Source organism: Protopterus annectens, chromosome 7.part1 (genome assembly GCF_019279795.1).
Source record: "Protopterus annectens isolate FY-2018-M chromosome 7.part1, PAN1.0, whole genome shotgun sequence".
NCBI classification, from domain to species: Eukaryota; Metazoa; Chordata; order Ceratodontiformes; family Protopteridae; genus Protopterus; species Protopterus annectens.
In genome coordinates this window covers 358,122,292-358,147,329 of record NC_056740.1, presented here as the reverse complement: position 1 = coordinate 358,147,329, position 25,038 = coordinate 358,122,292, and the positions used below count along the sequence as shown (strand labels likewise).

Here is a 25,038-nt window from a genome sequence, read left to right as displayed (position 1 = left end):
TCCGCATAGGAAACAAAAAGTTGATCAGATTTTCTAAATTTTTTGTTCTGTCCAAATAATATCTAAGCTGACGGTGGACGCCAAGATAATGTAGCTTTTGTTCAGCTCTATCTGAATAGTTAGGAAAAATACAGGAGATCAATAGATTGATTCAGATTGTTACCTTAGGTAAAAACCATGGCTTAGTTCTCAAAGATACTCTGTCTTTGTGAAAAATCAAATAGGCGCGTCGAACCGAAAGAGCATGAAGTTCAGACACCCTCCTGGCAGATGTAATAGCCACTAGGAATAAAGTTTTCCAAGAAAGATATTTCAGGGAACAAGAAACAGCTGGCTCGAAGGGGAAGAATCAAGGATGTCAGCACTAAATTTAAATCCCACTGAGGAGGAGGATTCCTGATTGGAGGCTTTAGTAGGAAAATTCCTTTCAAAAAGGCCCTGCAGAGCCTATGGGACATAATATTATGATCTGCTATCCCGACATGAAAATTAGAAATAGCAGCCAACTTAACTCTGACTGTGGAAGAAGAGGAGCCTGCATGGAAAATCTCTGCTAAGAAGTCCAGAACTGCCTGAACAGGGGCAGTAAAAGGATCAATATTTTGGGCCTTAGCCCAATAAGAGAAACGCTTCCATTTGCTTGTGTAAATCCTCCTGGTAGAGGATTTTAGTGAAGTTACTATGATATCTCTAACTGGGTTAGAGATCAAAGGAAGCCTGGCTAAGGAAGGAAGTGGAGCAACCATGCTGTGAGGTTGAGAGAAGGGATTGACCGTGCAGCTGACCGGATTGGTGAATCAGTAGATCTGGCACTGGGTCCAGATGCCACGGCTGCACCAAAAGGTGATGATGGAGGAACGGGAACCAAACTTGTCGAGGCCAGTAAGGGGCAATGAGAATCAATTTGGCTCTCAAACGGTAGCTTTCTGGATCACCTGAGGGATCAGAGGAAAAGGAGGGTAGGCATAAAGAAGTCCCTGGGGCCAATCCTGGGTTTGAGCGTCTCTTGGGGATGGCCTGATAGAGGAAGAGGCTGAAGAAGTCTGGACATTTGCTGTTTTGGGGAGTAGCAAAATTCCAGAAAAATCTCTTCCGCTATGGATTGGTTGAGAGACCACGTGAGGCATGAGAATAGCTCTGCTAAATCAGTACGCTATAATGTTGGTTTTCCCAGGGATATGCGTTGCTACCAGAAACCGATGAGAGGAGATCGCCCATTGCCATAGTCTGAGCCGACACAAGGGGTAGGACTTGGTTCTGTTTGTTGATATACCAAACTACAGACATGTTGTCTGTGTGGACACGGGAAGAAAGTCGTTGAGGGCTTGCAACGTTAAAAGCACTGCTCTCATCTCCAGGACATTTATGTGCAGATGGTACTCAAACGATGAACCATCCTGCCCTGATAATGACCCCCACCCGATCAGGGAGGCATCCGTGGTGACAGTGGCTATCGGGAGGTACAGCACCTGCCTTGGTGAACCTGAGACGATGTGATCCACCAAGCAAGATGTTCTTTGCATGTTTGTGTCACCAGAATCTGGTGACGCATTGGGAGTTGCTGGTATGACCACTGTGTGAACAGCATCCACTGAAGGGCGCATGTAGAATCGAGCCAGGGAAGAAGAGTGATGGCCGCAGCCATAAGACCTAACACCTTTAGAACCATTCTGGCCTGTACCTTCTTGCTGGCCAGAATGATCCTGACATGAGTCTGAATGTCTGAAACTCTTTGTTCTGTAAGGGTAGCTGACATCCGAACAGTGTTTAAGTTTGCCTATGAAGGTAATAGACTGGCAGGGCGATAAGGATGATTTTTCGTAGTTGACTGAGATGCCCAAATGAGAACAAAGGTCTATTGTGTAATCCCTGGCTTGTATAAGCTGATGCCTGGTGGTGGCTGACAGGAGCCAGTCGTAGATACGGAGACGGAAACACCTGCTCAGGTGAGCCGTGACCACTGCCATGCATTTGGTGAACACTCTGGGGCTGTAGTGAGACCAAAGGGCAGGGCTCTGAACTGGAAATGACTGGACCCCACGGAGAAATCTCCTGAATTTTGATGTGATAGTAACGATCCTGAAGATCTATTGAGCACATCCAGTTGTCCTTCTGTAAGAAGGGTAGAATTGACTGAAGAGTGACCATAATCTTGTCTTCCTGACAGACTTGTTGAGTCTGCTGAGATCCAATATTGGTCTCCAGTCTCCCTTTTGGGGACCAAAAGAACCTTGAGTAGATTCCGGCTCTGAATGGTCTATAACTGGCTGAATGGCTCTTTTTGCAGTAGTTTATCTCTAACTCTGCAATGTCCCTTAGACCGGGTGGTACATCTGGAAGGGAACTTGAGGGAAGGGACTTTCTACCCATCTGTCTTGAGTGAGGGAATGCCAGGCTTCTGGGTACAGTGATACAACACCTCAGGGATGCTGAAAAGGCTTCTCAGGAAGAGACTCCCTGTTGCCCTGATTCTTGGACCCCTCTGCCTCTAGCTGTTGTTGTTACCCCTCTGCCTCTAGGACCCTTCTGTCCTTTGGGATAAGGCCTAGAAGGGGTGGAAAAACAGCAGAAAGAGTCTTGCTCACACCTGGTCAAGGTTTCCTTCACCTGAGGGCCAAACAAAGCTGACCCATCAAAGGGAGAATTTGTGAAGGGCTTAAAGGATCCGCAAAACATGGCCGCACGCCAGGATCCTCCAGAAATCACATAGCCGCATCCAGGCTTGGCCCATCAGCAGCATAAGATATTAGCCGCATGGAGGAGTTAGCAATGGAATTGAGGGTTCGCAATCTTTTCTTGGGCCCCTGCAGCTGTAGGATCCTGAACTACTTCTCCCAGCTCCTTCAGGATATCTCTGGAGTCTGGTGAAGTGACAAAGATAATTCATATCCATGGTCCTAGAGTCCTTGTTAGGAGGATGGACAGGCACGGAAGGATCTGCAAGTTCAGCCACCACCATGGCATCAGCGGACACCTTGGTAAGGAATTGTTTGTCACTAGGGGCAGTTATAAATTTAGAAGGCCTCCTAGGGACTGGAGGAGGTGGAGGGCCGAGATCCAACGCCTCTAGGTATACTGACTCATCCTCAGAGGGATTGTTGGTGGGCCAGTTTCCCTCTGTTTCAGAAGTTCTAGGATGTCTGAGAAGGAGACATCATCCCTCTGACTCATCAAAGTCAGTATCCGTGACAGACTCAGGGAGTCTACATGCTTCAAACATCAGGAGAATCCGAGGGGGAAATTCCCAATGGGGAAACCTGAGGCGGAGGATCTCTGGGTCCTGTAGCAAGAGAAGTGGCAGAGATGTCAACAGGTACAATAGAGGGAGGAGCTACGGAAGAGACTGCTGACTGATACCAGTGGCCAGTACACTCTTCATCACCTCATGCTCCCCTCCCAGGCAGGTCACAAGGGTCCGATGCCCACCACCCTCGGGAGACCATGGAAGCCCGACCAATCGAGATAGGGGTAGGGGGAAAGGAACAGGAAGATCCGTCCTCCAGCCTCCAGCCAGTAACCATGCCGAAGACTCCAACTCCAAGCTCTGAGGTAGAGTTGAAGGAGGAACGGACCAACAGTCTGCGCCTGCTGAGACGACTGCCATTTGGGCCAGCCAGTACCCGTGACTGAGCAATCTGACCACTCTCTCTAGGTCATGGTCTGACAACCTGGATGACCTTCGATCGAGCCGACACCGCTGCTGCCGCCGGCGGTGTCGAGTGGGTCGGAACCCGACACCACAGTGAGGACTCTCTGGCTGAAGGAGGACAAATAGCACAGGAGTCCTGCAGGTGATGTCAGAGACATCTTCTGACAGCACCAGTCACACTCTTAAAACCTGAAACCCTCTCTTTAGACATGGTGCCTAACAAAACACACACACACCAGTCCAATTAATTAAACTAATACAAAAGGTTTTTTAAAAAAACCAACACACACACACACCCTAACAGGGGGGAGGATAGAATTAACTGAAAAAAAAATTAAAAAAGACAGGATTTCTGTCAGAAAAGTTAAATTAAAGTTAAACTATCAAAACAAAAAAGTTTTTAACTAAAAGGGGCTTAAATGTCACATTACTTAACAGGAGCTGGTAAAGAGAAGAGACTCCTGCCGGCGGCAAAGAACGAGATCTGGGTACTCCTGCCTAACATCACAAGTTTTTTAAGGGTTGCATCTAATATTCTCTACATAACAGACTGCCTGATACTCTGTTCAATTTATTGGAATCACAAGTACTCTGATAATATTTTTCCCAGCAGAATGTCTATAATGCAGGTGATTTGTATTCCAATGAAACATAGCATAACTACAGAAAAATACATAATACACACACCAAGTACTTGTCATACAATAAAAAACAACACACAGACCAAATGTCTGGTACACAAGTATCAAACTAGATCCCAGAATTTGAGTTAACAAGAGGGTTGGAGGCTGGGGGGAGTAACTGAGCTCATTACATCCAAGTGATGCCTCCAGGTGCATCTGCAGTTACCTCCTACTGCTCCTCTAGGCGTCAAATATTCCTTGTTCATATTTCCATTAATAATTCCAAAACCATGCTACATACAAGGTATCAGAATATTTTATCTTGAAGCATATATGATGGCAAACACAATTGTGTTGATATTTGACCTATGTTAGTGAGTATTTGTTAGAATTGTAAGGTGATAACTTCATTTTTTAAAGGCTCAAGACACGCCCACTGAGAGTTAAAGGTACACACTCAAAAGAGCTGTACTGGTGGGAATGAGAACTGTGTTCCTTCCAAAGGAGGAGGCCAACATTACTGGCATACTACTACCTACTGATGAAAAATGGACATTTGGGCAAAGGCATCTGAGAAGGAAACATGTCAGATGTCTAACTCTATATGCATGCAGTAATTTATGCATGGCAAGGTGACACCACTTGTCGCCCATGTCTCGTGATTTCATATGGGAAGAAAAACCTGGCTGCAGACACCTGGGGGTGCTGTTGCATGATTTTTTTTTATAGGTCAGTCTAGTTTGCTGCATGAACTAGTGCCATTATGAGAACCGTCTTCCCTGAAAGAATACCCTGATCTGAGGGGCTGGGTCGGCTGGGGGGCATATCAAGGAGTACTGCTGGAAGATGCTAAAGTGAGCTGGTTGCAGTGAGTGAACACAGAAGCAACTAGCACCCTTCACATTATACCCTAAGCCAAGACCATGCACAAATAAATACATAACAGGGCTTTCTTAAAACAGCTTAAGAAAAAGACAAACAGAAATGCTTCTAATCCCAAAAGAAGGGCAGGCAACTCATCATAACTAACCCCAGCGTTTTTTTTTTTTTTTTTATTCTTTAATTTACAAGTGGGTAATTTTGGCCAAATGATACATTTTTCTACAAGTTATAGCTATGAAGGCTATTTCGCTATTCTGCAAGAAGGTCACTTTGCCCAGGCAGTACTGCTGGGAATACAGATCAGTTGAAAGTTGTTCTTTAGTCATCTGGAAATGGTCTTTCTGTTCTTACATTTACAGTTAAAGCATACTGGAAGGAAAAACAAAGTACATTAGCACGGGTCTACATTAAATCACCGAACGCTTAAAAAAAGTGAATGGTGATTGATCGACCCTATGTAAGCGAAAGCTTACAATGTTGAAATTTCAGAACAGTGATTTTTTTCCAAGGGAAAAAAATTGTGGTTCCACAAAATAAATAAATAAATAAATAAATAAATAATAAAAATCAATTTCAAACATTACATTAATGCCCCCCACAACCCCCCCCCCCCTTAAATATACCAACTCCGGGACCACACTACAGTGCCAAAGACGGCAAAGTACCGAAGCGGTCAAGCGAATTCTTTCCCAGGGAAAGAATTCTATTAACAGCCGCTTCAATATTTTGCATTTTCAGCCTTTTAAGTTCGACCAAGACGCATTCAAAAGAATGCGTCTTCGGTCTTCTAATATAGAAACCCGTTAGCACAATATTAGTGCAGGTCCACATGGGATGACTTTATAATACAGCGTCTTAAGTATGTGTATAACATAAGGTACAGATTGATAAATTGCCATAAACAGTACAAAATATTCAGACTTTTTTCATTTCAAACTAGGCTGGCCCATGATAATTTTTCTCAAAGTTTCATACAACAAATGATGGAGCTGGAGGTGGAGGAAGTGAAGGAAAACAACACGTTTTAAATGCCAAGACATAACAGAGCATGTTCAGCATATTTAGAAATAAGTAGACAGAATGTTTTTCCCCTTAAGATGACTGAAAGCTACCCAAGCATAATGCTGTAACACAAAAGCACAATTAGCACTTCCCCTTTATGAACATCAGACAACACCCCTAAACAACAATTAGTTTAACAGTAAGCAGCACTTTTCACTCAGTGTTACACTTTAGTATTTGTAAGGTACCTGCTGTGTATATGTCAAAGTATGTTTGCTTATTTGCTATATTTCCAGTGGCTTCCAAGCCAGGTCCTTTTGCAGTTACTTTACTGGCATCTCCCATGGCTTTATCGATTTCAACCGTGAAGGGACTCTTAGAAATATGCTGTCCAGCAAACAACACCACAATCTACATGAAGACACAAAGAATGCATCGTTTTACATTTAATGTTAACTTATGAAAGGCAGCAGTGTTTCATTTGTACTTAACGTAACATCTTTTTATTTCTATTATATTACATTAATCCTTCACCCAAAACATGTTTTGTGTGCCAGAAACATTCTACTGTGCACAAAATTTCTATCACAAACATCAATGGCATAAAAAGCATGACCACACACACACACACACACACACACACACACACACACAGTGATACATAGAAATCAAATGAAGCATGACATATAGAATAAATAATGGTAAAGAATGTTACGGGAAGTCTATGGTTATAATAAGGGAATGGGTCTTCTATTACTCAGAACAGTGAAAACAGAACAGCAAGAGAGAAAAACACTGTCAGTGCACTACCAGAGGGACTAGTAGCAACAATAAAACTACAAGGGGCCTTGGAATTATTATTTCAAATTACCTAGCAATAAGGACACAATCTAACAAAATAGCAAAGTAAACAAAAACACAGACAATGGCTGCATATGAAGTAAACTTCACCAGTAAAAAAACAGATGTGAGCACTCACTACATGAGCGGAACTTAGAAAGGGCTCTCTGCAGTAGGTGTAACACTTTGGTACATCCCTCTTTGCTCTCTTCAGATGAATGTTGCCAGCAGTCTTAAGTTCTAATACTCAGTGTGGCACACCTCTTTTTTGCCTCTGCACAGTGTTCCTGTTTCAGAATAAGATTTGTCTAGGCCAAGCATTTCTTTCTGCCATTTGAGCAGGTGCTCTAGCTGAAAAAAAGGCACACTAATTCACAGGGTTATCAAACTTTTAAGCATGAATTTTATTTACTTGGTTTCCTATTGCTATAACAGCTGTGGATAGCATGTTCAAAGCAATGAAGATGGAGGGAGGTAAAGCACTTCATGCAGACAGGCTTTTCAAATGCAAGCTAATATGATGAGCACACATCAAGGAAGCACTTTCAACTGGGTGGAAACCTGACCAGTGTACCACAAACAACTTCAAATGAGATAGCAGCTCAAAAGCCAGTGCAAAGACTTCCAAGACAAAATACTCTGAAGGACATCCTTCACAAAGGCTACTTGAGTGGAGATCAGCAAAGCAGTTACTGGTAATAGTATGTATGGAATACCAGGAGCCCGTATGAAATACGGCAGCAGTGGACACACAACTAAAACATGCAAATGATTAATTTAAGGAAAGACAATACACATGGCAATCCACATGGATCCCCTCCTGTCACTGTGATAATGCAAATTAAAAACTGAGCTGTTTTCAGATGTTCATCAACCTGACAAAGGTAGAAAAATAACCAGCAGTGAATTTTCAAGAAAATGAAGTGTGCATGCTTGGTTTCAACGTCTGAGAAAAGGACACAATGAACATGATGCAGTATTCATAACATGAGGGAGTTCGCCACCGGCTAACTCGTATGTCCAGCCAGTATACAAAAGTCTAGTCATACTGTGAGGTACATGCGATGCTGCACAGCAGCTAATGTACGTCAGCCATAAAGGGGCGTTGGCACGTACCGACCTCAGAACTGAATGCTGCAGAAAACACCAGCCTGATCTTAGGATAGGAGAAAACATGCCCCCAGGAGCCAGGTAAGTATGAGGGGGAAGGCAGGGGTTGAGAGTGATACTGCAGCATATAGGAGAGGAGGACATCTATGGTTATGGTAAGAATTTATACAACTATTCTAAGTCCTTCCGCTGCAGTACTCATAACATGAGGGCGAGTACTAAAGCTCATGCAGAGGAAAAATTGGGCAGAGGAAAGTACAGTTGTGTACACTTGCCATAAATGTAGATGTTCAAGTGTATTCACTGTTGCAGTCATCACCTGTGGGTTTATCCCTGCAGTTTTTCTGCATCGGCTGCTGTCGCTTGCTGTCTGATGTCAGTTCATCAGTGCTATAAAGGAAGGCAGCCAATGCCATTATATCAGTTTTTCTTGCCCTAACCAGTCACAGCCCCAAGTAAATATGTAAAGTGGTCCAGGTGGCTAAAAGCCACCATTAGAAACTTATGTCTCCCTAAAAAGGAGGATTCCCAAAGCTGAGGAGAGGGCTGGTAGGATTAGTAAGAGACCTAGGAATGGGTCAGCATGCCCAGCAGAACTGCAGAGGCAAACCCTGCCCTAGCCTTAGAGAACAGAGGTAGGTGATAAAGCTTGGTAACGGTATGGACAGAAGTCCAGGTGGCAGCTTTCAGGATATCCCTGGTGGGAATTCCTCAGAGGAATGTCGTGGAAGTGTAGGCTGCCCTACTGAAATGGGTTCGAATGGACTTGGGGGGGGGGGGGGGTTGCCCATGCAAAGTGTAGCAGAAATGGATACAGTGCAAGATCCATTTAGAAAAAGCTTGTTTGGAAATGGGCTTCCCCTCTGCCCCTGAGGCAAAGCTGACAAGTAGTTGGCCTGTTTTCCTGAAGGATTTAGTATGGTCCAGATAGTATCTGAGCTGTCTGTGCACTACTAGTGAGTGCAGAATTCTTTCCCCCTTGTTTTGAGGGATAGGAAAGAAGGTGGCTAGATGTATGGCCTAGTAGAGAGGTATATTAGAAACCAACTTGGGCATAAAGGAGGGATTAGTCCTCAGGGAGACCCTGTCTGCATGAAAGAAGATGAAGGGCTCAATGGCCATAAGTGCCTGAAGATGTGAAACCCTTCTAGCTGAGGCAATAGCTAGGAGAAACGCAGTCTTCCAGGAGAGGTATCTTAGTTCTGCTGAAGCAGCAGGCTGGAAGGGTGGTAAAGTTAGTTTTTTCAAAAACATAATTCAGGTCCCAGGCTGGTGTGGGTGGCCTTCTGGGAGGTCCGATATTAGAAGGCCCTCTGAGGAATTGATTAATCAAAAGGTGGGAGAACACGGGCTGTTCTGTATCAAAAAGAGCTGAAATGGCTGAGGCGTAGATTTAAACAGAGAAGAAGGAGAGGCCACTATTAAGTAGCTCCGCTAGGTAGTCCAGGATAAGAGGGATGGAAGGTAGTGGGTTTTTGCCCCCTCTGGACTGGCTCCAGGAGCAGAATCTTTTCCATTTTCCTGCGCAAGATTTTCTGGTGCTGGGCCATCTGGTCTCTGCGATAATGTCTAGGACCTGTTTGCTTAACAGGGACCCCATGTCTGCCTTTTGATTACTTACCATGCTGATAGTTTGAGAGTCTGCAAGTCTAGGTGCAGCATCCCCCTCAAGTTAAGAGGTCGAAGATCAGGGGAAGCTGGCTGGGAGGCTGTAAGGTCAGGCTGCTCAGTAAGGGGTACCAATGTTGTCTGGGACAATCTGGAGCAATGAAGATGGCTTTTTGCCTCTCCTCCCTTAATTTGACCAGTACCTTGGGGATAAGAAGTAGAGTAGGGAATGCATGCACATAAAGAGAGTGTTCCAGGGGGAGGTCAAGGCATCCACCTTCCACGCCAGGTGGTGATACTCCCTGGTACAGAATCTTTTCTGCTACAGGCTGGGATGCGAAAAAGGAGATCCAGCTCTGGAGACCCCCCCACTCCCGGGTGATTTGTGAAAGGATTTTTCTGTACAGCTGTCATTTGTGGGGGACCAGGAAGTTTCTGCTCAAGTGGTCTGCCAAGGTGAGGGTGATCCCTCGTGGGTATTGGGCTATCAACTTGTAGTTCCATGGAAGAAGCTGCCAGCCCGGGGTTCATGGCTGGCCTGCACAGAGGGTAAGACAAGGTCCCTTCCCTGTTAGTTGATGTACCACATGGTGTTGTCTGTTATGATAAGGAGAACCCCTGGCTTGAGATGGGGTTTGAAGGATTTCAGAGCCTTTTGTACTGCAATCATTTCCTTCTGGTAGATGTGTAAAGGAAGGTGCTGGGCATCCTAAAGAACTTGGGTGCGCCTGCCTTCTAGGTGTGTGCCCCAAGCTATGTCTGAGGCATCGGTGGTAATGGTCTTCCCGGGTGGGCAGAAGTTGAAGGAAAGACCCTTGTTCTGGGCAGGGGCTCCTGCCCATCAGAAAAACTCAGCCCCTATACAGGGGATCAGAGGTTGAGAGGTCTCTGGAGGTACAGAGTGCTGACTCCAAAGGTTCTTTAGGTACTGCTGAAGTTTTTTCATGTGAGGCCTGGCCAGAGGAATTAGAAGGATGCAAGATGCCATGTACCTCAAGGCTTACAGGGACTTCCTCGCCGTGAGGTGACTTCTGGAAGCCAGCTGGGTGAAACAGAGCTGCACAAATCTCTGCTTTTCTGGGGATAGAAAGGCCACTTTGGCTGCTGTGTGCAGCAGTGCTCCCAAGAAAAGGTTCTTCCTGGAAGGTGTTTTGCCCTGATTTCTTCTAGTTGATGATGTACCCTGAGGGGGTAAGGAAGGTTAGGACAAAGAGGGGGCCCTTGAGGAGCTATTCTTTGCCATCTGCCTGAATGAGGCAGTCGTCCAGATAAGGGTAAATTTGCATGTTTTTCTGTCCCCCAAAGACTACGGCCGGGACTAAGGCATCTTGCAAATGTATGGTAACTAACCATGCACGTTTTGGTCAGCTTAGGCAGCAGCTGCTGCAAAGTTAGCATTTTGAATTTGGTGGCTGCCGGGAAGGTGTTCAGAATGGGTAGATCCAGGGAGGGGCGCCAAGTGACCTCTATCCTAGTAGCAAGCAATAGTGTGGAATAAGAGCCTTTGCCCGACTGATCTGATGGGGACCGGTTCTACTACCCCTAAGGATAAGTGAGCTTGGACATGTTTCAGTGCCTCTGACCAGTGATATTAAGGTAAGGGTACCCTCTTGGAACTGGGAGTTAGTAGAAGGAGTATTTGTATCCCTGAAAAACAATCTTTAAGATCCAATGGTTCTTGGTTGTGGAAAGCCAATTATTTATGCAGCAGGACAGCCTTCCTCCTAGTAGTTGGTGAGCACAGAAGGGGGAGAGGGAGTCACTGAGGGATTTTTTACCCTAGAGGTACGGCTTAGAACTCCCTGCCTTTGGAGTGGAAGTGGTCCACCGTTTGGTTCTCTGCTGACCCTGGGATAGGAGTCTGGGTGGCCTGTCCCTGCGGGGCTTATCTAGTCCCTGTCTGCCAGGTGCAGGAAAGGACCAGTGTTTTGAGGGAAAATTCTTGTTGGACCTAGGAGGTTGTATCCGAAGGAAATCTTTTACTGTCTGCATAGATTTTGCTTTGTCTTCCATCTTTTTAAGCACCTCTTCTGCTTTTACTCCAAACAAGCAGTCCTTATCCAAAGGTGCAAAGTAATTTAGATTTGACATGATCAGGAAAAGGTTGTTCCTTCAACCATGCATGTCTCCTAATGACAGATCCTGACATTGCTGCCCTGCTTGCGGCTTCTAGGGCGTCATATCCATAGTGTAAACAGTGTTTAGCCACTTGACAAGTAGAGTGCAGTAAATCTGCAAACTCTTTACAATTTGCACAGTCAGAAAAGGTAGAAATCTTTTGTTTTAATAGTTCCATAGTGTGTTGTTGAAATTTTAACATGTGGAACTGACAGTTGAGTGCTCTGATAGCTAAGGTTGCAGAGGTGTATACTTTTTCAACCCATCTGTCCAGAGCTCTGGAATCCTTGTCAGAAGGAATAGGGTTCTTTTTAGAACTAGCCTTAGCTCCTTTTGGTCCCTGTGTAATGATCTACAGGTCTGTAGCAGAATTTCTATACAGGTAATTGTGAGAATCCGGTACTCTGTAATAGCTAAAACGCACAAAAAAAAAAACGACCAACTGTAGGAATAGCAATAAAAATTACCAGGAATCAAACCAAATTTTTATTTATTACAATGGTTAAATGCTTTTCGTTTGTGCATTGACAAACTTTATCAGACCAACCACTCAGTGTTAAAAATCCCTTAAGTAACCACTCCAAGGGAAGTGATGTTATTAATTAGGAGTTCAAAACTTCATGTTACTTTTTAAAGTTCCAAAGCTTCTTTTTGGATTGTCACTGCTACACATTGTTAAAAATTGACGTAATACTACTACAAATTAATGTACATTAAAAATCGAGTCTGCCTACAGAAACACCTTAAAAATAACAATGATAATAAAAATGGAAACAAATATAATTAAATAGTAACCAAATAAAATACGAAAAACTAATAGAAATAAAAAACTGCTTAAAGGTTGAAAACTCAAATGACAAACTGGCACTTTAATGTAAAAACTGTTTAATCACTGCTTTCGTCCAACCAGACTTCATCAGAAATACAAAACTTTGTAAAATTCAAGCCATATAAACACTAAATACATCAATTGTTTAATTACATCTTGTTAAGACAACAATTGTTACATCAATTTGTTTAAAAAGACTATGAAAAATAAAACAGGAGCAGGAATTCTCTTGCTTATTTAACAGTCTTGGCAAAAAAACCTGCGTTCCTTTTAAAAACATTTAATATTAATAGCATCATTTAATCCTGGGGACACATCTGAATTCAACTTTAGACAGATTCACTTAAACAGCGCGGACCTACTTAAATGTGCAAGTATGTTCTTTTCATCCTTAGACAAATTGTCTTGAGTTCCTTTTTTCCTAGCTAACAAATGTCTTAGGTCTAATTCACATATCCTTTCAAAGAAAGCTAGCGTCGGATGCAGGGGGGGATGTATGTGCTGTAAATACGTAATTCATCAGCTTCATGCAACTGTGTTTCACCAAACATAATCTTGAAATTGACCCTTTTCAAGAATAATTTTAGATCCAATAGTACTGTAGCTAACCTTGGTGGACTTGCAGGAATAAATGTGAAACCTTTACTTAATAAGTTAACTGTTTCCTCATCAACACGTGTCAGAAAAATAATAGATCTTGAAATCCTTATCAATGTTTGTAACAATTGATGGTTTGGTAACTAAACCAGCCATGCTTTCAGCATTTTCTAAGAAAATGCACTCCAAACTGTCAGTGTAGGAACTACTCATGATATCTAGTAGTTACAGCTACGTATTTAATTAATTTAATGCAGCAGCAGATTCGGGTGATGAAACCAGATAAAGGGGGTGAGTTGGTCATAATGGACATTTATGACTATAATAGAATGTTGCAAATCCTTAATACTAATACATAACAGGAGGTCAGCAGGAATGAGCTGTACATGGCATACAGGAGGATCAATGTGATGCTTAATGACCTATTTTTGGAAGGAAGAATAAGCACAGATATATACAACTACTTAAATATCATCTCACCTACCATTCCAACTATGTTTGGTGTTCTCAAAATACATAAAGATGCAAGTAATCCACCCTTAGGACTCATAGTTGATGATCGTAACTTGATAACGTATGCTTGTGCAAACTTTTTCGATAGTAGCCTTAAGAAGGTTTTGGAGGGACAGGCACATATATGCAAGGACTCTTGGTACTTTCTTAGCTTGATTAACATGATACAATATCAGGATGAGTTCTTATTCTTGACAGATGATGCCAAGGACCTCTTCTCAGTTATTCCTCAAGAGGAAGGTATTGAGCAGTTCTTGTTTGAGCAGGGGGTGCCTTAAGGAGAGATCAACTTATATATCAACCTGTTTGATATAGTTCTTAAAAACAATTTTTTGATGTTTAATGGTGCCTACTACCTTCAAAACATGGGCTTGTCAATGAGTTCACCCTGTGGCACTATATTTGCCAACTTAGTAATCGTAGGTTGGGAAAAGCTGCATATTTTAGATAGTGTATATGCTAATAGTATTGTGTTATATCTGCGTTATTTGGATGACTTACTTATATTGTGGAATGGTAGCCAGCAAAGGGCAGAAGAACTCCTGTCTTATATTAATAATACTGCAGATTTTTTGCAATTTACCCAAATGACTGGGGAGCAAGAAATCAATTACCTAGATGTCAACCTCAGTAAGGACAGGGAGAATGGCAAATTTATTGCTAAAATACACAGGAAACCTACCTACTCTAATTCCTTTTTACACTTCACAAGCTCCCACCCTATGTCCAACAAAAAAGCAGTTGTTAAAGGGCAATTTGTCCGAGCCACTAGGATGGTGAGCAAGGATGTTGACTTTGCTGAAGAGTGTTGGAATTTAATGGGAATGTTTAGAAGTAGGGGCTACCCAAAATGGATGCTGCAAGAGCTTTTTACTGAGGTTGAACATAAGAGAAAGAATGGTCATTTTAAACCTATCTTGCATCAGGAAGGCCCTATAGGGCTGCATTTAAGAACTTGTGATAACAAGAGTATTGATTATACAGCCACTTTTACTACCACATTTAATACACAATTTTATGAGATACAAGCTATTCTTGTAAAAAATTGGAAAATAATTAAGGAGAAAGTATCCTTGAGAGACAATTTTGCATGAAGGGTTAAAATGGTGGCAAGAAGAGGTAGACATTTAAAGGCACTACTAGAAAGTGGTGGTAGACCTTTAATACAAGGACAAGGAATGAAAAAGTGCGGTATGTGCAATTTATGTAAATTTATGTATCAAGGACAGGTAGTCGAAATTAATGTCAGAAAGTGTGCAATAGACTACAAGCTGAACTGTAATTCAAGAGCAGTTGTTTATGTAGGTGTAACCAATGCCCCGCTTATTACATAGGAAAAAAGTACAGTTGTGTGCCTACCATAAATGTAGATGTTCGAGTGTATTCACTGTTGTAGTCATTACACTTGGGTTATCCTGCTGGCAGGCTACCCGCAGTCGGCCTGAATTCCAAAGTCCTGGTCCAGCGTCGGTTGCTGTCGCCTCTTCCCTGACATCAGTGTGCCAGGGGTATAAAAGATGCAGCCAACACCATTTTCTTCAGTTTTTCTTGCCCCAGATGTCAGGTGTCCCCAAAAGGGTAAGCTAAAAATTCAGCTTATAACAAAGCATGCACTAACATAAACATTACATTCATCTACAAGCAAACACACCACATAGGTTGTATAGAATAGAGAAGTACAGATAAGGCAAACAATGATAGGGGGATGGTGGGAGGGTAACCTGGACTGAAACAGTGAATACACTCGAACATCTACATTTATGGTAGGTACACAACTGTACTATGTTCATCGTGTTTCACTGTTGCAGTCATTACACTTGGGTTGAATCCCAAAGCTGAGGTTGGGTGGCTGGGCCTAAATAGAATTTGGAGTGGCTATGAGGCCCTGCAGAACTGCAGTGGCAAAGCCCACTCTGGATTTAGAGTAAAGAGGAAAGTGGTAGTGCTTTGTAAAAGTGTGCACTGAAGTCCAAGTTGCAGCCTCCAAAATATCCTTGGTTGGTACACCTCTGAGGAAGGATGCTGAAGTGGCTGCTGCTCTGGTGGAATGTGGCCTAATGCCCTTAGGCACTGATTTGCCATGTTGTGAATAGCAGAAACGAATGCAGTGGCCTATCCATTTTGAAATAGTCTTTCCTTGTAATCCTGCAGCATATGCCACTAAAAGTTGCTCAGTGTTTCTGAAAGCTTTAGTTGTGTCCAAGTAGAAGCGTAGCTGCTTGTGCATGTCCAAAGAATGCAGAAGTCTCTCCCCTTTACTCTGTGGGTTTGGATAAAAGGTAGGCAAATTAATGGTTTGGTTAAGGGCCACACTGGACACTACCTTAGGCATAAATGTTGTGTTTGTCCTTACAGAAACCCTGTCCAGATGGAAATAATAAAAGGTTCCACAGCCATTAATGCCTGTAACTCTGAAACTCTTCTTGCTGAAGTTATTGCTAGGAGCAGAGCTGTTTTCCATGATAAGAATTTTATCTCGGCTGTATTGGCTGGCTCAAAAGGAGGCAGTGTGAGCTTTTCCAAGACAAAATTGAGGTCCCATGTAGGTATTGGTGCTCTCCTTGGAGGTTTCATGTTTTTAGCCCCTCTGAGGTACTGTCTTAGTAGTGGATGTGAAAAAATAGGTGGGTCCGTATTGTAATGAGCTGAAGGGGCAGAGGCATGGATCTTAATTGATGAGAAGGACAGGCCTTTGTCCAGCATCTCAGTTAGGTATTGTAAAATCTGAGGAATATTTGATACTAGCGTGTCAATTCCTTGTGCCTGGTTCCAAGCACAGAATCTCTTCCATTTTTCTGCATAAGATTTTCTGGTGCTGGGCCTCCTGGCCTCCATAGGTTCATAGGTTCATACTAGGCGATCTGCCCTACGGCATTTATAAGCCTAGCCAGAGTGTGTTTGGCTTTCGCCACCCATTTTAAATTAATTTTGCTATGCCCTTTTTCGAGGTTAGTATACTGTGCCTCTGTCTAACAGTGACACAGAAGTGATACCCTGGGTAAACCTACGATCTCCCATCCACTCATCAAGATTCCTCTTGAAGAGAGTCAGTGAGGGACTCTGCCTAACCTGGACTGGGATTTTATTCCAGAGTGAAGGGAGCCTCTGGGTTATGAATATGTCCCTCCAACATGTCCTATTTATTTCAGTGCTGAGGTTCAATTCTCTCGAGCGCGTAGCTCGATGGCATTTGGATTTTCTGAGGAGCAGCATGTCCATTAACTCTGGGTTGGACATGGCTTTATACGTCAGGCACAGATCGCCTCTGAGCAGGCGGTATGCCACTGAGTAGAGCTGGAGTTTCTTTAACCGTGCAGCATATGGCATCTGTTTGAGCCCTTTGATCCTCTTGGTGAGGTACTTTTGGGGTCTTTCCAGTTGCTGCAGGTGCCTGGTAAGGTACATCCCAAAAAGGGCATTGTACTCAATTATGGGCCTGATGAGGGATGAGTAAAGAGGCACGATGACCTCCCCTAATCTAGATGTGAATCCCTTCATGATTAGGTGGGCTATATAAAATGTTTTTCTAACCACTTTGGCCACGTGGTTGTCAAATGAGAGATTGCTATCAACTTGGGTCCCCAGGTCCATAATAACTTCTTCTGTACTTAATGGATTACCACCTATGTGGTAATTTGTGGGCACTTTGATTTTGCCAAAGGGGATGACGATACACTTTTTGGCGTTTAGCTTGAGGCCATGGCTCTGGCACCAGTTGTCTGTTTCTATGAGGCCCTTTTGCAGGATGCTTGTGTCGGTTGGAGAGTCGATTATGGCACCCAGTTTGCAGTCATCTGCAAACTTGATCAGCCACAGTCCTTCCGTGTTGGCATGTACCTCCGAGAAATATATACCGAACAAGAGAGGTCCCAGGACTGAGCCTTGTGGAACGCCACTTGTAACTGGTTTGGAGTCTGACATGGCTCCAGCAATTCTAACCATGTGGGTTCTGTCCTTGAGCCAGTTTGCAACCCATCTAGTGACATAGGGGTTTATATTTAAGCTGCTGAGCCTATCTATAATGCCCGAGTGGGGTATTGTATCGAAGGCTTTTGCGAGGTCCAGGTAGGCTGTGTGGGCCACCTTCCCCTCGTCAATGGCTTTGGTGACTGTTTCAAAGAAATCAACCAGGTTTAAGAGGCAGGATCTGCCCCTAACAAAGCCGAACTGGGTAGGATCCAGTGTCTGTAGGTCCCCAATATCTTTATTTATGAGGTCCATGATGATCCTTTCTAAAGCTTTGCAGACCAAGCTAGTCAGGCTTATGGGCGATAGTTTCCAGGATCCGTTGAGGCACCACCTTTGTGGAGAGGGACCACTGTTGCTGTACGCCACTCTTTGGGTACATATCCTGTAGTAAGGCTGAGACTGAACAGTACTTTTATGTTTGGGTTTAGCTCTTCTTGGAGTTCATGTAGGATGCAGCCCGGGACACCGTCTGGTCCCATTGACGCTGTGTTTTTTGCTTTGGAGAGGGGGCTCTTACCTGTGCATCTGAGATGTCAGGGGGGCAGCACTCTGCTAGGATAGATATTTGCCCTTTTGGTGGGGGGGGGGGGGGGAGAGAAATTTGCGCTGAACCTGTCAGATAGGATGCTGTCAATGTCTGTGGGTTTGGTGTATTTTTTGTCATTTTGGACTAATTCTGAGCATAACTGGGAATTCCTACCCAGGTTCCTAACATAACTACAGAAAGCCTTGTGATTATCCTTAGTGTCCTGTGCAATTTTTCTCTCTAAGCTGGCCTTAGACGACTTTATGAGTGCCCGTAGTTTTTTGCTAATACTAATCAGAGAGGCCTTCCCTTTTTGGGATTTTACTCTATCATGTAGTAGCTTCCTCCTTCTATTGTATAGTTTGTTTATGGCTGGGGTCCACAGACAGGACGTCTGCCTTTGGAGGATTGGGTCTTGGTTTTATTTGGGATTGCATGATCCATGCATTCCTGAAGGTGTTCATAGAATACATTTATAAAGGATTCTGCGGTCTGGGCCGTAGTTCCCACAGGCCCAGGGGCTTTGAAGGATTCCACCTCGGTTTTGAGGAGTGTGAAATTTGCTTTACAGAAGTTTTTCACTGTGGTTTTCTGGGCAGGGGGTGGTGTCGGGATGTGAATATCCAGTGAGATTAGTTTATGCTCTGATCTTACCAGTGAGGGATACACTTCTGGTCTGGAGCATAGAGTCCCCATGTTGGTGATGATCAGGTCCAGTATGTTTTCCCCCCTTGTGGGAGTGGTAACAAGTTGTTCCATAGCATTTGAGTTTATAAATTCTAGGAACCTTTGGGCTAGGGTGTTGGAGCTAGAGTAATGCTCCCAGTCTATGTTTGGGTAGTTGAAGTCGCCCAATATAATGGTGTTTGGAGACACCTTCATATTTTCCAGTGTTCTCAGGAAGGCCGAGTGGGGTTCCTGGGTTTGGGAGGGTGGTCTGTAGCAGGCTATAAACTGGAAGGCAGTTTTACCCACTGTTAGTTTCACATGGATAGTCTCTGATGCTTTGTGCTGTGCCACCAACCTGGAGGTGTGGGTATCTTTGACGAATATTGACACCCCCCCTTCCTTTTGTGGTTCGGTCCAAGTTTTGGGGCCGAAAAGCATGGTTTGAGGTATAAAGTACAGTTTTGTACCTACCATAAATGTAGATGTCCGAACTGGATAGCATCTGCAGTCATAACAACTGGGTTGTCCTGTCGTCAGGCAGCCCTTCAGTCGGCCGGATTCCAAAGTCCGGGTCCGGCTTCGGCTGATGTCGCACTTCACCCGACGTCATCTCTGTTGGTCTTCGGGTATAAAAGCATCAGCCGACGCCATTTTCCTCAGTGTTTCTTGCCCCAGATGCCAGTAGCCCTCTTGAAGGCTAAAATTTGGATAGATGCCAATGTTTTCAAAAGATAGAGGTAAACACAAAAATAAGCATGTATGTACATATATACAAACAAATACACCATAAAGACTCCCCACCAGCTAGCTATTAGGAGGGCAACCACCCTAGGAGTACCACAGAGGGAAGGAGGAGGGTAATCCTGACTGCAGATGCTATCCAGTTCGGACATCTACATTTATGGTAGGTACAAAACTGTACTATGTCCTTCATGGATGCATCTGCAGTCATAACAACTGGGTAGAATACCATAGCCAACTAGGGGAGGAGGATAAAAGTATATTATGGTGTGTTTAGGATCCCTTGCAGTACAGCAGTGGCAAACCCTGCTCGGGATCTGGAATATACAGGCAAATTATAATGCTTGGCAAATGTATGCACGGAGGTCCAAGTAGCCGCCTCAATAATGTCTTTGGTTGCCACTCCTCGTAAGAAGGCTGTGGTAGTGGCTGTTGCCCTTGTAGAATGAGGTCTTATGTTCTGTGGAATTGGTTTTCCATGGAAGGAGTAACAGAATCATATGCAATTTCCTATCCATTTGGAGATTGTCTGTTTGGAAATAGCTTTTCCTTCCCTTCCTGTTGCATAGGCTACAAAAGTTGGTCAGTCTTTCTGCTATTTTTGTTCTGTCCAAGTAGTAGCGTAGCTGTCTATGTACATCCAAGGTATGCAGTATTCTTTCCCTCTGTTTTGTGGGTTGGGAAAGAAGGTAGGTAGGTGGATTGCCTGGTTTAAAGACACTCTGGATACCACCTTAGGCATAAATGTAGGATTAGTCCTCATGGACACTCTATCTTGGTGGAAGATTAGGAAGGGTTGCACTGCCATTAAGGCCTGTAGTTCTGAAACCCTCCTTGCTGAAGTAATTGCCAGTAGGAAAGCAGTTTTCCATGACAGGTGTTGTAGGTCTGCTGTTGCTGCTGGTTCAAAGGGTGATAGTGTCAACTTTTCTAGCACAAAGTTTAAGTCCCAAGCTGGTAATGGTGGTTTCCTTGGAGGTTTTACATTCTTGATTCCTCTGAGGAACTGCCTGAGCAAAGGGTGCGAAAAAACAGGTGGATCAAAGCTGTATTCTGCTGAAATAGCTGATGCATGCATCTTGATGGAGGAGTAGGGCAGGCCTGAATGAAGAAGTTCGGCCAGATACTCCAGAATGTTAGGCATATCTATGTTTGACACATCTTTTCCTCTTTCCGTACTCCAAATGACAAACCTTTTCCATTTTCCAGCATAGTTCCTTCTTGTTGAAGGTCTGCGTGCTTCAAGAATAATGTCTTTAACTCTTTGGGAAAGTTCTGGTTTAGCTGCTGCTATGTGATGTTCCATGCAGTCAGTTGTAACGTTTTTAGGTTTGGATGTATGATGCTGTAGTTGTTCTGAGTTAACATCAAAGGCATCAAGGGTATTGGCCACATATTGTTCGAGACATGCTCCTCAGCAGTGGGTACCAGTGTTGTCTTGGCCAGTTTGGAGCTATCAGGATTATCCTTGGACGTTCTTCCTTGATTTTTAGTAGTACTTTGTGTATCAAGGGAAGAGGTGGGAATGCATATGCTGTTAGGCCTTTCCAGCTGAAGGAGAGCGAATCCACTTTCCATGCTAGTGGGTGGAATGTCCTTGTGCAGAACTTTTGAGCTGGTGATTGAGAGGTGATGCGAATAGATCTATCTGAGGCATTCCCCATTTCTTTGAGATGGTCTTGAAGATGTCCGGTGCAGCTTCCATTCGTGGGCATCCAATGTGGTTCTGCTTAATATGTCTGCTAGAGTATTTTCTTTTCCGGTACAAATATTGCCTGTAACTGGATGTTGTAGCTGAGTGCCAGGGTCCACAGCTCCAAAGTCATTCTGCATAGGGGTATGAATGAGTGCCTCCCTGTTTGTTGATGTACCACATGACTGTGGTGTTGTCTGTCCTTATCATCAACTGGCCCTCTTGGAGAAATGGTTTGAACTTTTGGATTGCCAGTTTTACTGCCAGCATTTCTTTTAGGTTGATGTGCAGGTGAAGTTGATCCTGTGTCCACAATCCTTGCACGCATTTGTCCAGCATGTGGGCCCCCCATCCTAGGTCTGAAGCGTCTGTTGTGATGGACTGGCTTGCTTGACATCTGCGAAAGGGTAGGCCTGGGTTTGACTGACATGCCTGAGCCCACCATAGGAACTCCTGCTTTAAACATGGAATTAGTGGGATTTCTGTTTCTAGGCTGTGTCTGTGTTGGGACCATAAATTCTTTATGTACCACTGTAGTTTTCTCATATGTAGTCTGGCAAATGGGACCAAGATTATGCATGATGCCATGAAGCCCAAGGCCTGCAGGACTTTTCTTGCTGTTAACTTGTTCAGTTTTGTTAGTGCCAAGAAGTAAAGAGGGAGTTCTTTTTGTTTTTCTGTAGTCAGGAATGCCATTTGTTTTACTGTGTCCAATTCCGCGCCCAAGAATGTCCTTGTTTGGGATGGTATCAGCCTTGACTTTTGTAAATTGACTGTGTATCCCAGTGCTTGTAGCAAGTAAATGACCCTTTGTAAATCTGTTGTCAGCTTGCTTTTGTTGTCCCCTTGTAGCAGGCAGTCGTCCAGGTATGGGTAAATTTGAATTCCTGTAGTCTGCAATGGGCGATTACTGATGCCAGGCATTTTGTGAATACTCTGGGCAGTAGATAAGCCAAAGGGCAATGCTGAGAATTGATAGTGCTCTGATCCTGCAAGAAATCTGAGGTATCTTCTGCAGATTGGTCGAATGGGGACGTGCAGGTATGCCTCCTTGAGATCTAGAGTTACCAGCCAAGACTCCTTGCCCAGCATGGGAAGAAGTTGCTGTAGGGTCAGCATTTTGAATTTTGGGACAATGATGTATGTATTTAAGGTGGACAGGTCGAGAATTGGTCTCCAACTTTTTCCTTTCTTGGAACTAGGAATAGTCTGGAGTAGAACCCCTTTCCTTGCTCTGCTGTTGGCACTCTTTCCACAGCTCTCATGTTTGCTAACTCCATTATCTGTTGTAGTGCCTCTGTTTTTGATTTGGAGGTAGATTTGGCATTCCTCTTTTGACTGGTAAAGTGTGGAAGTGAAACCGGTAACCTTGATCTATGGTTTGTAAAATCCACTTGTCTTTTGTTATGTAGTGCCAGTTCTTTGAAAATAAGGTTAACTTTCCGCCTAGAGGAGCTGCTATTTGTTCCCTGGTAGGCGGATTTAGGTTAAGTCACTGTGGTTGTGCTGATGTAGTGGCAGTGGTTGTGTCTGTGCCTCTGTTGTTACCTTGCCACTGTCGTCCTCTGTAGGCACCTCCTCTGGATTGGTTTCTGCCTCTGGAGCGTCTATTCCTGCCCCTTTGAAATTTTGTGGAGTCAGGAAAGGACCAATTTTGGCAGGCCAGTTCCTGCTAAACCTTGGGGTTGAACCTGCAAGAAATCTTTAACCGTTTGAACAGATTTTGCCTTTTCTTCCATTTTCTTCATAACCTGCTGGGCAGGTGTACCAAACAAACTTGTCTTATCCATAGGAGCATCTAGCAACTTAGCTTTAACATGATCCGGTAAAGCTTGCTCCTTTAGCCATGCATGCCTTCTTATCACTGTGCCAGTCATGGCTGATCTAAATGAAGCCTCCAGTGCATCATAGCCACATTTTAATGAATGGTTGCTAACCTGTTGTATGTTATTTACCATTTCTAATACATATTTCTTATCAAGAGATTCATCAGTGGTTAGTTTTTAGTTAACTGATCAAGCATAAACTCTTGGTATTGTATCATGTGAAACTGACAGTTTAAAGCTCTAGCTGAGAGAGTAGCTGAAGTGTAGACCTTTTACCCCATCTGTCTAATGACCTTGCTTCCCTTTCAGAAGGAATAGGGTTTTAGCTATGGTCGGCTACTGCCTTGGGACCCTGGGATATAGTTTGGGTCTGCAAGTGGGGCCTTGTAAAGGTGGTGATGAGTATCTGGCACCCTGTAAAATCTGTCTGGTTTGGCAGGGGCTGGGGTAAAGAATCTGGAGCGGAGCAGACATCATTGAAAGCATCATCCACCACAGAGAGAACAGGAGGTATAGCTAAGGGCCTGTGCTGTGGGAGGTGCAGAAAGGTCCTAAGTCTTTTTCTGGAGTCTGAAAAATCCTGTTGCTGCCATTGGAACTGCTCTCGCATGGCATGTAAGGTTTCCCCAAAGGAGAATTCTTCTGGTGGGGAAGCAGCTGGAATGGATTCTTCAGCATCAGAATCTTCAAAGTTGGAGAAAGGAGCCTCTGGCTGGTCAGTTATGTCTGATTCGTCAGCAGAATCATCAGAGGACACTGGCTCAGGGGGCTCTGCCCTAGGTCTCTTCTCTGAGGGCTGCGAGGCCCTGTCTGGGTGAGATTGAGATCCTCTAATTAAAGAAATTAAATCTTCTGCCAAAGTAAGCATTTGAGAACTAGCAGAGGGCCTGGTTGTGGGGGGTTTAACAGGCACTGTCTTAGTAGTCTTGGCTGCTTTAGCCCTGGCGAAGGCCTTAATGGACATGGCTGCTGGAGGCCTAGCAGCACCACGTGCTGGGGTAGAGACATCCAAGGGAATGGTGTCTGATAAGTCAGTGGCAACCACCGTAGTGGATAAAATTTCTGAGGCCGATTCAATAGTGGTAGCAGGGGCCTCAGTTGTAGAGATAGGTTCAGCTGTACTGTGATCAGTTTTCGGTTTCGGCGAAACCGAGACACTCATGTTTGCTTAACCATGGTTTCGGCCGAAACCGCGGACCGCGAGTGTCGGTCTTTATCTTTGCGTTTTTGGCAGATTGGGTAGTCGGAGGATCCGACGGCATAATGTACGCAAAATCAGAACCGAAAAACTGTTCTGCAAACTCCGACCGACGCCTAAGCGTTCGTCGGTTGAAAGAAGCACAGGCGAACAGGCTGCTACGCCGTGGGCTGGGCCTAAACAAGGCAGACAATAAGAGTGGAAATCTTTATGAGGTATTTGTTTCCCACAGGTTAAACAATTATTAACTTTTTCTGACATCGGCTGAGGCAAGAAAGAGTCCCCAACGGGTACTTAGCTTTAGAAGTCTTCAAGTAGTATTCGGTAGAAGTAATCTCTGGATCCGACTGACCGGCATTTGCGAACAGCTTCTGCTTGAGCCACGGCAAGAAAGACTGAGGAAAATGGCGTCGGCTGATGCTTTTATACCCGAAGACCAACAGAGATGACGTCGGGTGAAGTGCGACATCAGCCGAAGCCGGACCCGGACTCTGGAATCCGGCCGACTGAAGGGCTGCCTGACGACAGGACAACCCAGTTGTTATGACTGCAGATGCATCCATGAAGGACATCCTGGTAGTGCTAGGGTGCTCTCGGGAGCCTTGAACCAGGTTTCTGTTACTGCACAGATATCGATGTTCTCCA

The 25,038-nt window shown here is 44.2% G+C and overlaps 1 protein-coding gene across 3 annotated transcripts in view; it reads right to left on the bottom strand.

Moving 5' to 3' along the window:
- FLNB (filamin B) overlaps window positions 1–25,038 on the bottom strand; it is a 4,683,119-nt gene that overhangs the window by 2,219,578 nt on the left and 2,438,503 nt on the right. For all 3 annotated transcript variants that reach the window (XM_044078790.1, XM_044078788.1, XM_044078789.1), the window contains exon 8: window positions 6,405–6,567. In XM_044078790.1, coding sequence (XP_043934725.1) covers window positions 6,405–6,567 — 163 coding nt within the window. The remainder of the gene's footprint in view (window positions 1–6,404; window positions 6,568–25,038) is intronic.